Below are 13,457 nucleotides of genomic sequence, written 5' to 3' on the forward strand. Positions count from 1 at the left end.
GCCACAAAACCTTGTGTTTCAAGTCAGTGGGGAGGATAAACCTCACACCACTGGCTGCATAATGTTTGGAAAACACAATCTGACAAGTATGACATTTTGTTTTCCCTCTTTGAGGCCAGATCTCACTATGTCACATATCTCTGTGTGCAGGCTCACCTGACTGCCATATTAATCCATGTAAACCAGGGTTATTGGAGAAAATCACATCACCATTACCTTAATCCGGTTATTCACATCTCTTGATTGTCATGGGGGCATGAAAAGGTGTTTTTGCTGTATCGGGATTAAACCCAGCGATCAGTATGCTACTGGTGTACAGTAACTGTCCGTGGTGGTGAATGCTGACTGATTAACAACTAGAAGATACAGGCTTCTGAAAACACTCCCTCTGGTGTGTTGAACACTTCAAATATTTTTGTAAGCTTTTGTTTTTGTAGGTCACAGAGTTTCTTGGACAAGATGACTACGCAAGTTTTTAGAGGCAATGGGGCTGACTTCGACTTTTCATGACGACTTTGCTCACTTGCAAAAGAATATTTGAGTCACACAACTCCATGTAGCACTGTCGTCCTCTGTTGTTTCTGTTTAACCTGTTTGGGATTCGCCCTGCTGATTGCTGTGTCAGGATCAACACCTCCATATGATGCTACCTCGGCACTTTGGCGTTTACCTTGGCCAGAGGGGGCGACGTGGGCCAGAGAGAGCGCACACACCCCCAGGATCCACAGTGATGCAGCCATGCTGGGCAGGAAGAGTTAGGACGTCACACCACCAGCCACGTTAGGAGAGCCTGGGGAGAAAGCAGAGGAAGTGTGAGATCGAGGCAGAAGAATTTCACTCTCTCCCTCTGTGTGTTGAATGGACACGCACCGACAATGAATGAGTGCACGTGAGAGAACGCAGCAGGGTGGGATGAGGACGGAATAATAGAGAGACAGACCGAGAGGAAAGAGAAAGAAAAAGAGATAACAATTGAGCAATCGGTGCAGCAAAAAGTCCCTCAATCTGCTGTTACCATGGTGATAGCACAGTGCAGTCTGAGAGAGAGAGAGAGAGAGAGAGAGAGAGAGAGAGAGAGAGAGAGAGAGAGAGAGAGAGAGGGAGAGAGAGAGGGGATACGCCGGGTGTGTGTATCTATGTGTGTTTGTGAGTGAAAGAGCACGCGTGTGAGTACGTGTTTTAAGTCCGTAATTAGCTGGGAGCAACAGCGGCCATTGACCCATAAAAGAGTCTTAATCTTTCTATCCACACACACACACACACACACACACTGAGAGAGAGAGAGAGAGAGAGAGAGAGAGAGAGAGAGAGAGAGAGAGAGAGAGAGAGAGAGAGAGTCAGGCAGAGAGCTTAGGCCACTTTTCAGTAATCCTAAATAAATGATGTTGTGGAGAGGATCTCTTCCCCAGCAGGGGTAACAAGGTAAACAGATGACTAGAGGCGCAGGTGATCAGAGGGCGATGCTGCACTGTGGAGTTTTTACGAGGGAACATACGGGACGCAGGCGGCCGAGCTACGAGAGAACAACAGTAATACGACTCCTTAATATAGTCTGAACTCTTGGCCCTGGACAGAAGGGAGGATGGAGGCTGAACTGCATCATGCATGGCATCACATTCATATTTTTCCCCTGCTTAGCATTCCAATCTGCTGCTGCAGTGTGTACACATGAGCATGATGGTTTCCAGAGACTGTGTGTGTGTGTGTGTGTGTGTGTGTGTGTGTGTGTGTGTGTGTGTGTGTGTGTGTGTGTGTGTGTGTGTGTGTGTGTGTGTGTGTGTACATATGCAGTACATATGTGTGCTTGCGTGTGTTTACTCGCGACTTGCTTTTCTCTCCATCTTCTTGTTAGGTAATGATGGTAGACAGATTTAGGTCACTCCTCAACAAATGTCCAACATGCATCCAAAGACTTGTGCTTGTACAGCGTCTGCACACACACGTGCACACACACACACGCACAAGAAAGAGAAGAGTAACCTCTGATTTCTTTAAGTCCACTGAACCAACAAGGCTGTAACAGAGGCCCCAGGACCACCGTGACACACACGTACACACACATACTATAGTACATAAAAGAGTCAACAGAATGAGTATTTTTCATCACACACACACACGCACGCACACACACGCACACACACACACACACACACACACACACACACACACACACACACACACACACACAATACCTCTCATCTCATCCAAAACCCTTATGGCAGCATGTTCTTTTGCTTGCAACCCCCATTGCTGTCTCTTTCTCTCTCTCTCTCTCTCTCTCTCTCTCTCTCTCTCTCTCTCCTCTCTCACACACACACACACACACACACACACACACACACACCCTTGAGTGTTGATGCACAGTAAGTAGAGCAAGGACACTGATGGGCCTTGACAAAGCCACACACCCAGTCCCCCTGTTCACAGCACCATGCGCCCTGCCTGCAACCAAAATCCAGCCCCGGGCCACCGGCCGGCCTACTTGGAGGAGCAGCACTCAAGTGTGAGTGTGTGTGTGAGTGTGAGTAGTGGGCCTGGAGCACAATAAATTACATACACACACACGTACGTACGTACCGTGCACACATACAGTATACGTAGAAAATCTGCATTTATCTGCATGTATCTAACAGTGTTAGTGATTCACTTGTTACTATTTTGATAGTCAAATGAGCTTCGTAACATAACTGCTTGTAAGTCAGCAGCTTTAAGGTTGTTAAAATCACCTCAGCCCAACTTGTTCCAACCCTCCATTGAAGCCGTATATGATGTTTACACTTAATGGCTGCACCATTTAAACAAATGGGAACATTCTTGATGTTGTGTGCACCATTTTACACAAATTTCCCCCTGACATATTTTGTATCTTTGGAAACTTTGGGATCTCTGCTTTAAAAAAGCTATGTGGGCTGAGCAAGCAATGGCAGACACTAGAGGGCTTTAGGGGGTTAAGTAATTTGAGAAGCAAAATTGGCAAATATTGGCTGGTTCCAGCTTCTCAAATATGAGAATTTGTTGCTTTCAATGTGAATTCAATATCTTTGGGAGGTTGAACTGTTGGCCAGACAAAACAAACAATTTCACCTTTAGCTTTGGGAAATTGTAATAGACATTTTCAGTATTTTCTGACACCGTATAAATATTTAGTCTGCCAAACAACTCCTGTGTGGTTCTGGCTCCTCAAAACTATAAACAATAAACAAAAAAAAAAAAAAGAAAATTAAGTGACTCACTGCTGCGGGAAGCAAATGATACCTGAAAGCCATTAAAGTCAGCCTGTTGGAAATCATTCAAACTGATGTGAAATCAAGCCAGGTACAAAGATTCACACTGTTGGAGGTGGAGGCCATGAAATCAACAGAGAGATAGAGAAAGAGAGAGTAACCTCCCCCTCCATTGGTCAGAGAGCTATCAGTGCCTGAGGGTAGATTGCTATGAAGCACAAAGTGACAAAACAGCCTTGTAGTGTTATGTTCCTAATGGAAGAATGAAAGTGTGTGTGTTTGTGCGTGTGTGTATGTGTGTGTGAGAGAGAGAGACAGCAATCAAGAGATGTGGGAGGGGCGGAGAGATTAGACTTCTATCAGCACAGCAAGACCAAAAGCTTTATTGGCTGCGAAACTTTTTTAATAACAGCAGCGTTGAGAATTTTCTTGTCGCTGTCGATAATATTTAAGGCTTAAGAAAGGATTTTAAAACACACTACAGTGCCCTCTGCGACTGCAAGCCTGTTTCAGACCATTGACCTCTACGGCTCCCAGAGGGCCGAGGCCTACATGCTGCAGTCAAAGCCACTTACAGGGTTTTAGAGCCTGTATGTTTGTCTGGTCGATGCGAGACTCTGGGGAATGGAGGTGTCGCCCTCTGTCAATCATTCGCTTGTTGCAGGCAGGAGACACAGGCGACGCTCAGGGCCAAGTTCAAAGCATTAGGACCTGCGCTACATGTCCAACTCTCCTGATAGCTTTAGGGCTTATACTGTAAAAAGGAAATTGCTTGCAGATACATCCAGATTGTGTGTTAGTCCTTTTCAAGTCATTCACTGTTTCATATGATTTTAGCCATCCATTTTCACATATGCTCGACGACTATTAGATCAAACTGGATCTGTAATACTAACAGATACAAAGAGAAAGAAAATAGGACAATATGGAAGGTCAAAGTGGCCAAAAACCTTCCTGTATGATTCTGTGTGTGTGTGGCAGACAGCAGGTGGTTTGTGAGAAGGTTTTGAGCGTGAAGTCATTTGATTTCCTTTCAGCTAAAGAGTTGAGCCTCTTCTGAAGTCTGCACCAAGGTTGATTAAACATTGATAAGTTTCCTCACATATTTATCAAGATCATAATCCTGCTCTCACCGCACACTCTCTGACTTAAAAGCACATCACTTCTAAGTGCCCTATAAGCACTTTCTCTGTATATGAGAATCTCCAGACATATACCAGCGTTTTGATCATTTATCACTTTTTTTATTTAATCTGATCACTGTATAGTTTGAAGCAGAGCAGCTGATATCTGTCAAGTCTAAGATCACCATGCAGGAGGGAAAAACACCCCAAAAAGAAAGCTTTGCAGTTTTTTAAAGTCTGTTTTAAAGCAATACTACCGCACACATGTATGTACATTGACATGTACATAGAGATATTTGTCTAATTGTGTCTCTCCTGCCACACTGGCCATGACATGATTCCCTCTTAGTGTGACTCCGTTTAATGTAAGTGACGGGAAACAAAATTCACAGTTGTCAAATCTTGCAAAAATGAATTACCGAGTTGATCTGAGGCGATTATGAAGCTTCAGCAGTAGAAAATCCTCCCTCCTGCTTAGTCAGAGGTGGGCATGACACAACCTTAAAAGTGGGATGAGTCATTCCGGAGAAAAATGGTTGATATTCACTGAATTTGAAATTCAGCGACAGAACTGCAAAGATTGGTCGACTGAGAATCTGCAACTGTTTTTACAAATAATGTTTGTCTTTTTTATGCCTCTTAATACGCTCTAAGGCCATTTTTTATGGAATCTAGATGCAGTGCTTTTAAGTCTTTTCGAGACCCTGGTCTGACAGCAGACCCCGTTTTTGTTGACTGTAAATTAATCTATCATTTGTGTCCATTAACACCGTCTGTCATCACTATTGCTTCTATTTCTTACTTACTTGACATGTGGTGATATGGCATTTCTCATTATTTCAGATAAAACTTATATCTATCACTTATTTTCGTTTGCCTTGGAGCTTCAAATCCATCCGAAACGGCCGTCAGGTACAAAGAGGAGTTCAAATCCTTGAGAAAGAAAATGAAAAGCTGAATGTGTCTCCAGTCCTTGTGCTTTAACTGATGTGCTGCTGCAGAGGCTCATTAACTACAACCAGCCTCTAGAAACCTCACTTCCTTACAGTCTGAATTAGACCACCTACGTGACTGTCTTCCAAAAGTTTGTGTTTTTAGTTCTGAACTTTACAATGAGTCTTTGCACAGAATGAGGACTGTAGATTTTTATTTCTCATCTCATTAAGATGGCATCTTGTCATGGCAAGTATGGGCAGGAGCAGGGCTGGTAAGAGGTTTTGCCATCCTATGTGTATCTCCAAGTGTATTAGGCTTTTGTGGGCAACAGTGCAAATCCAAGAGCAGAGCTTCTTTATGGAAATGCTGAATTTTTCTATGACTTTTGCATTAATGTGACAACCATATATAGTGGGTATTTAAATCATTGGATTAACTGAACATAGACATCCCTGTGTGGTTATTTTATCCAGAAACAGTTTCTCAAAAGATTTTGCATAAGTGTCACTATTTCACATTCTATGTTATTACCACAATATGAAATTATATATAATTTGATAGAGGATTTTATCCGTATGGCCAACCGCTACACAGCAGGAAGAACTCCTTTCTCTTTTTACATCTCTTTGTACATCTGGGCATGTAAGTATTGTAATCCCGTAAAACAGATTTGAATGAATCCTTTTAAAGTAGCACACTGTGTTACTGTATTTAACCCTCAGCTTGAAGTTTTCAGTAAAACAGCAGAGAAATGCTGCAGTAAAGGTCAAACTGATGTTGCAGCTCCTTGAAAATGTAAATTCCAACACGTGAAGTGGCCGGGGACCAAATGTCTTGGGGTTGGGTTAATTATTCACAATGGATTTCTAATGTTAAACACGCGACACATCTTCAGATATGGTGATCTGTTAACAGTTTGATACTGTCTGGATTCATGTTGTCATGGTGATTTTGAGAGATTAGCACAAAAAGAGCGTGTATGTGAGCTTTTCCAGGTGTCATAGCATTTTAAATGACTGCATATGTTATTAGCCTTATTTCCATGGCTATGTTATATTTCACTGGAGGTATAACATGAGAAACCATGTATTCCATGGCATTAATATTCAGATCAGTGCGAGCGTGTATTTATAGCAGCTACAACCTTGTGCATCAGAGCATTGAGACACTGAGATGACATGTAGTCTGCTGTCTGTAGTGCTGTATATCCTGTACGGCACACATGTGTCAGCAGAACCTGTTGCTATAACATGAGGTGTTTCAACACATCACACAGAACAGGACTTTGATCACACAATGTGATGTGATCACACGGCTACAAAAACTGCTTGTCCTTCCTCTGAAATCACTGACGGAGGAGTGACAAAGCAGAGCCGAGTGCATCCAGTAGCTTTTGTTTGCAGGAAGGCAGAACAGGCTAGAGCTGCACAAAGGGTTTGGGCGATGTAACGACATATAGTGCGAGATGACAGAGTCTCTCATCACATTGTGCAATAATGTGTATGAGGTGGAAGCTATCCCATGAATATCTCTTGCAGATTTAAACCAGCGTTACTTAATGTTAGCACAGGATTTAAATATTGTCTGGATTAACCGAAAGCATTCCTGTCTGCTTACTTTATCATGTACATGGCATACGTCCGTACATGCTGAAGAGCTCATCTGGGCTTCAAACGCTGCACTTTGTGTCAATGCAATGAAGAAGGGAGGTTTAAAGGGAGTGTTGTGAGTCAGAAATTCATTCACCGGTACAAGAATGCATTTTATATAAATTGATTACTTGGTTGTTTTGTCCAAAAAGTTTCTCAAATGGGTTCTGAGAAGAATATCAATATCATGAAAAAAAAAACAAACCCTCAAATCCCATCATAAAAATGTCATCCGCATCTACTGGACAATATATCTGCACACCTAATTATTACCTATATTTAGTAACATCGTGTGTAAATATATATATATTATTTGTGCTTTTTGAGACATTTCCACACAAGCACATGGATATAATGACCAACAGGCCATCATTGTCCTCCACTACAGCAGTCTGGTAAGCTCAGAAAATTCTATCACTAAACTGTAATGCTGCTATCAATCCTAGAAAAAAAACAACTATATTACAGCAATTTGTCAAATTACATAATATCAATTTGCAGCTATTTTGATACTCATTTCAATCATTTTTTTAAAGAAACGCTGTCAAATATCCACTGGCTGCAGCATCTCAAACACCAGGATTTGCTGCTTTTCTATGATTTTTTTTAATTTTTTAATTTTTTTTTTGGCAAATGACAAGTTCATTTGCAAAACCAGACATCTCCATTTTAACTTTTTTCTCCTAAATAGTATTTTTTGTGCACTCCACAAAATGTCATATAAACTGCTTTTGGTTTATTCATTTTAAGAATGGTGTTTTTATAATATTTTCATATATGATGAAGGTTTTTGTTTGAACTAAATGAATGACTCACATTGAACTGTTTTGGGGGGGTTTTTTTATAGAATTTTTTTTTGATTGATGATTAATCAGTCAATTATTTTTTGGATACTTTGTGAAGGAAAATAATGGCTGGCTACAACCTTACAGTATTGTAATAAGCGAAATCCCAGCTGATGTCTAATCTCACAACATTGATATTACACTGATATATCCGCCCACAGCTCTGAACAGGCCACAGCACAAGCAGGGAGACTGACTCAGTGTGTCTGACTGATGCAAAGGGACTTGATAGGAACCTGTGTGACATGATCCAAACAGAAAAGAGCCAAATATGTTGCATTTTACAAGTCAAATGACAGAAAATCCACCCAAACTCTGCGTGTGCATGTGTGTGTCTGAGTGGTTTAAGCAAATCAGTTTGCTTTTTTTTTCTCCTCAGTGGTTGATGTAAATGATACCTACATGGAAACAAACCTCAGTACGTTTGTTTTCTTTTTCCAATCTAACATGCACGGAGCAGACACATATGCACACGCACACACACACACACACACACACACACACACACACACACACACACACACACACACACACACACACACACACACACACACACACACACACACACAAGCAGGTGAGTCACCTTATTACAATGTGTGTTCACTTTCTACATATAAATCAGTTCAAATCAGTCATCCTTTTCAGCTCTGCCACACAAAATCTATGTTGTACTAGCAATATGACACACACATGAAATAATACTACACAATACCATCATAAACACACACACACACGCAAATGTAGAAATTTGGCCTGACAGAAGAGCAGGAGTGCGGTCAGCCACTGAGCTGTATCTTTCTGCTCTCGTCCCTCTGTTCCTCCATCCTTCCCTCATTCATCTGCTCTCTCCTCTGCGTATCTCTCTGTCTCTCTTCCTCACGGTCACTCGTGCCTCCCTGCCTGGCCTCCTCCACTGACCCAGTCCTCTCAACGCCTCTCTGAAATATTGATAATGGACTCTCACTCTCTTCCTCGCTGTTTCTTTACTCCTCATGTTCCCATCTGTGATGAATCAGCAAAGCAAACCAGCAAACATCCAAACCAAAACCTGCATTTGGGACTCCTTTGTGTGTGTGTGTGTGTGTGTGTGTGTGTGTGTGTGTGTGTGTGTGTGTGTGTGTGTGTGTGTGTGTGTGTGTGTGTGTGTGTGTGTGTGTGTGTGCATGTTTACACCACATTTCACTGCAGCACACCAGACACAGCAATGAAGGTGTGTGACAGTGAACATAATTCAAGCGGACCCCTCTGGTGAGGCCAGCGTGGGACACCCTGAGTCATTATGCCACTTTCACCCTGCACTCCTCTGAGGCCCATTGGAGGCTAATCACGTGCCCATGAATATTTCACGTGCACTCCGATGCCTCACTCTCCTATACTGACCCAGCTTTAATGGATGCCAGAGGTATGAGGGCCAGAACAGCGGCATATCAGATACCTGTCCCTAACTGATCAAATGGCCTTTGACAGCAGCAGCAGCAGCAGCAAAGGAGCAGGGCACCTTTGAGAGAGAGAGAGAGGGAGAGAGAGAGAGGAGGGGCGGGGTGCATCCTCATAGCCTATATCCATATCTTACCGTCAATCCTCCGCTTTCCCTCCTCCTCGTCCTCCTCGCTCACTGCGTCTCCCGCATCCCGTCTCTCCGCGCCCTCACGCACCCACTGTACTCTCCTCCCTTTCTCCCGCTCCGCTCCGCCCGATGCATGAAACAAATAAAATATTCAATGGGGAAAATTGTGGTGGGCGATACCTGCTGGGCTATACGGCAGTCATTAGCGCGATGTGTCCAACAACAACTGGGCGTCCTCCCCCTGTGATCAGTGGACTGTGCGCGGCTCTGCTCTGCTGGACCTCACACCCTCCCTCCGTCCTGTCGAGGCTCGATGTCTTCCCCGCTGTGCTGTGTGACTGTGCGTCACGTTGGTATCATAATTCCCACGGGTTTCATGCCCAGTGATGGTGCGGGCTATAGGCCTTATAGCTCCGAGAGGTGAATGGAGGAAAATACGCGGCGATCACTTGCGAAAACAATAATTAGGCGTAAATTAACGCACAGACCCGCTGCTCCGTCGCCGTCCGTCGATTTCTGCGGCTCATCAAGTCCGACTGTCGTTTGTCAGCGTTGATCATATGCTTCCCATATTACATCCTTGCATTTACTGGAAAATAACGTCGACGTGATAACAGCCGCTTTGCATATCCTAGAAGAATCGTGATGAGGCGCAGCAGCACATCAGGACGGACATGGGGACATATCAGGCTGTTCTTTCAACGGCAGGAATCGTTTAATAAAATGATGCTGTAGCAATAAAAAACAAAAAGACAGCAGCTGGACAACCAGGAGAGAGGAGGTTTTTCCGCTCCTGGCCTCGCCTTGCATCCGTCCTTCTCTCTTCTTCTTCTTCTGGCGCTCTCTCTCTCCATCCGCTGGTCCGCTTGTTGCGCGTTCTGCACTCGGGAGCGCGCGACGCGTGTGCGCACGTGCGTGTGTGTTTACGTGTGCGCGTGTGTACGTGTGCAGAAACAGAGAGCAGCAGGGAGAGAGGGGGCTTCGACTATATCACCAAGGTTTGAGTGAGTAACAATAAGCTGCTGTGCTAGGCAAAAGGCGGGGGATATGGAATAAACAGCGGCTCATGTTTATTTAGGCCGCTGTGTCCTTTTACAGGTCTGACCAGCTCGGATTTAGGTTTAGCATTTGCGTTTCTCCAATGACAGGAACATGAAGAGAGGGGAGCTATTGTGTTTGCCTGTGCAGCACAGTGCACATCCAGCGAGCACAGGCACTAGCAGTATTTCCATTAACCTTTGGAGGAGCTTTGTTTAGAGCAGCTCTGAGGGGAAATGTCGCCTATTTGTCAATCTGTCTGTAACACCGGACACTGTGGAATAAATCATCATGTCACTGCCATTTATAAAGCACATCAAACCGACCAATCAACCAATCACACCGTGATGACACCTGATGACATCCTGTCTCTGCAGATGCACTTTTACCCCATCCACTGCTGCCGTTACTGCCATTAGTCCTGTAAGGCTGAAAAAAGAAAGAAAAAAAGGCACTCCGCTGCTTTTCGTCTTTGCATTTAGTAGTAATGGCAGGATAGTTAAGGCTCAGGTCACTCAGAGGATAGAAGAAGGAAAAAAAAACCTCTTAGTCTGCTGAGAGATCAGGAATCGTTGCAAATTAAGATCCGGAGCGATCAGATGAAAGCGCCGTCTATGCGGTTTACATGTGCGAGGAAGTGTGCAAAGGCTAAACACAGTCCTCAGCATGAAAGAAGATGAGTAAGGAAATCAGTGGTTATGTGGAAAAGCCATGTTTCTCCATAATTTTACTTGACTCCCTTTGAATAGCTCTGATTGGTTCTTGTGCAGTCTATAAAGTGGAGCTAGACTTCATAAACACTCAAAGCACAACAGTCACTAACAAAATTATTTTAATGGTTTTGAATTATTCATTGATTTCAGATTATGCATGCTGTGTTTTGATTGGGCGGTACAAATGATCATGTAAGAGAAGAAAAAGTGCACTGCATTACAGAGATGTGTCGTTGAAAATGGAAAAATGGTTCAAATGATCTCCTGGGTGCCATAAAACAAGCCATAATGGCAAGACTTGGCTCACATCTAACCTTGGCTTGATTGTGTGCTTGGCAGCATTCAGAGACATTAAAAGACAGCCAATTCGAAGCTGAGGTCAGCATTGGTTAGCAGCATTCAGAGATCCTTTAGATAGTGTTTTACATAACTTTTTATTAGTTGTTGGCATATCCACACCCACTCATACCAGGGTTATGTGTGCAGGACGACCACAGCTGTTGCAGCCCAGTCGCCAGAATGAAATGATGCCATTGCATGTTTCTGTAAACCGCAGATACGTTAAATATGCATGCTTTATATGTATCATATCAACGTTTCTACAATGGGCATCAAAGTGACTACTTTAGATTACTGGTACATGTGTATGAGTTTAATTTGTGATCAGGACAAGGAGAAGATGCTGGTGGTGTGACAGCAAGGCGAGATGACAGCCGAGCAGCAGACCGCTGATCAAGCTGTGTCTGCGGTAAAGTAGCTGGTACTTTAACCCAAAATCTGCTCCACAAATGGGTTTTGTGCCTAACTGGATCATTATCACAGTCACAACATGAACATTAGATTTGAAGCATTAAGTCTGAACATAAAGAATGCAAAGAAACCTAAAGTTTCCACATATCCATGTTTTGCAGTGACGTACAATACCAACGTTTATTCTGGGGTTGGCTGTGACTCATATAGAAAAGCAAAGCTCATCACATCAGGTAGACATTTCTATTTCCTGAGCCAGATGAGATCATCCAGCTGTGAAAAGGTTTGTTTGGCTAAACAAAACTCTGTTACATCAGCAGCACCAGTTGAAAACTTTGTGTCAAAGCTTTAACGACTAATCGTGGCAACTTTTGAAGACTTTCGGAGTCTCGTCCTCTGCCTGGTCTCCGTCATAATGGTGAGCCTCCTCCATCTTCATCTCCGCCTGCATCCAAGCCTCTGCGCCTTTTCTTCTTCTTTTCCTTCCTCTCATCTTCCACCTTGTATTTCAGCCTTCTCACAGGGTCACTCCAGCTTCGCATGGACTTCGGCTCAAAGTCCTCGCTGATCATGAAGTTCCTGTTGATTAGCTCTGCTGCTTCCTGCCAGTTGCGGTAGCAGTCTGGTCCGAGGCTGAGTATCTCCTTCACTGCATTAGGGATGAGGATGGAGCAGTCTGGACGCAGCACCACCACTGTGGGCAGCTCCTCCACGTTAAACATGGCCTCCAGCTCCCTGTGGACACATGCACACACACACACAAAAGCGCACACACACACACACACACACACACACACACACACACACACACATGCTAGCATACACATTGGCATAGAACTAATGTATTTACACAGTTAGATGTATTTACATTACAATCATCCACCAGCAGGTTGTGCACACAACTAACTGGCCATTCCCACACACCTCCTGTAGGGGTCCTCATAGGGCAGGAACAGGCACTTCTTGGGCAGCTCTTTGAGGAAGCTTTCTTGCTGTTCCTCTGACTGGTCCAAACTGACAGATGAAAGGAAAAAAGGAAGAGCACGTTGCTGTGAGGTATGAAATGGACAGATAAACTCCCATTCAGGACAGCTTATCCAAATGTTTGTGTATTCCAGTCATTATGTGGACAAGTCCAGAGCAAGTGCTGTTATCACCTTAGTATGTGTGTGTGTGCGCGCGTGTGCGGGTGTGTGTTGTACCTAATGTACATGAGAACCAGCTGAGCAGAGCGATCCACGTAGGATTCATCTGTCAATTGTCTGAAGAAGTCGGCCAGCGTGGGAGCAAACTGCTGGCAGCTCTCACAAGCAGCAGATGCAAAGAAGAGCATCAGGATGCGGTTCTGCAGGCGCAGGACGATCTCACGCTCTGTGTCCAGCTCATCCTGGTCCTTGTTGTTCTTCACCAGGATCCGGCCAATGAACAGGTCCACCATGGTGAAGGAGGGCAGAGGCTTACAGGAAGGTACAGGGAGATTAAACACTTTGTGTACATTGGTGAGAATTTTTTACATGCAAACATGAAGAAAGGCAAGACAAAGCAACTTTTTTTGTACAGCACATTTCTGTAATTCAGTGTCCTTTAAAGGGTACTAAAAATACAGCAAAG

The 13,457-nt window shown here is 43.9% G+C and overlaps 2 protein-coding genes across 3 annotated transcripts in view; both read right to left on the reverse strand.

Annotated features, from left to right (window-relative positions):
- LOC139337643 (adhesion G protein-coupled receptor L1-like) overlaps nt 1–10,250 on the reverse strand; it is a 28,134-nt gene extending 17,884 nt beyond the window's left edge. For both annotated transcript variants that reach the window (XM_070972343.1, XM_070972335.1), the window contains exons 1-2: nt 9,352–10,250; nt 671–790 (exon numbers count right to left, since the gene is read on the reverse strand). In XM_070972343.1, coding sequence (XP_070828444.1) covers nt 671–740 — 70 coding nt within the window. In that variant the 5' untranslated portion in view covers nt 741–790; nt 9,352–10,250. The remainder of the gene's footprint in view (nt 1–670; nt 791–9,351) is intronic.
- A 948-nt stretch (nt 10,251–11,198) lies between these two features.
- On the reverse strand, nt 11,199–13,296 carry LOC139345270 (nucleoredoxin-like protein 1). Its single transcript, XM_070983852.1, has 3 exons — nt 13,049–13,296; nt 12,771–12,860; nt 11,199–12,581 (listed from the first exon to the last, which is right to left on the reverse strand). Exons 1-3 carry the CDS (start codon nt 13,282–13,284, stop codon nt 12,257–12,259), a joined length of 651 nt encoding a protein of 216 aa, XP_070839953.1. The 5' UTR covers nt 13,285–13,296; the 3' UTR covers nt 11,199–12,256.
- Nucleotides 13,297–13,457: the final 161 nt, after the last annotated feature.

This window comes from Chaetodon trifascialis, chromosome 2, assembly GCF_039877785.1.
Source record: "Chaetodon trifascialis isolate fChaTrf1 chromosome 2, fChaTrf1.hap1, whole genome shotgun sequence".
Taxonomy (NCBI): Eukaryota; Metazoa; Chordata; class Actinopteri; order Chaetodontiformes; family Chaetodontidae; genus Chaetodon; species Chaetodon trifascialis.

Excerpts from the sequence above, each read along its gene's own strand:
- LOC139345270 (XM_070983852.1), bottom strand. The coding sequence starts at position 13,284 with ATGGTGGACCTGTTCATTGGCCGGATCCTGGTGAAGAACAACAAGGAC. Across the intron at positions 12,861-13,048 it reads CTGGTTCTCATGTACATTAG|TTTGGACCAGTCAGAGGAAC; the intron begins GTACAACACACA and ends TTCATCTGTCAG. Across the intron at positions 12,582-12,770 it reads TATGAGGACCCCTACAGGAG|GGAGCTGGAGGCCATGTTTA; the intron begins GTGTGTGGGAAT and ends ATGTGTCCACAG.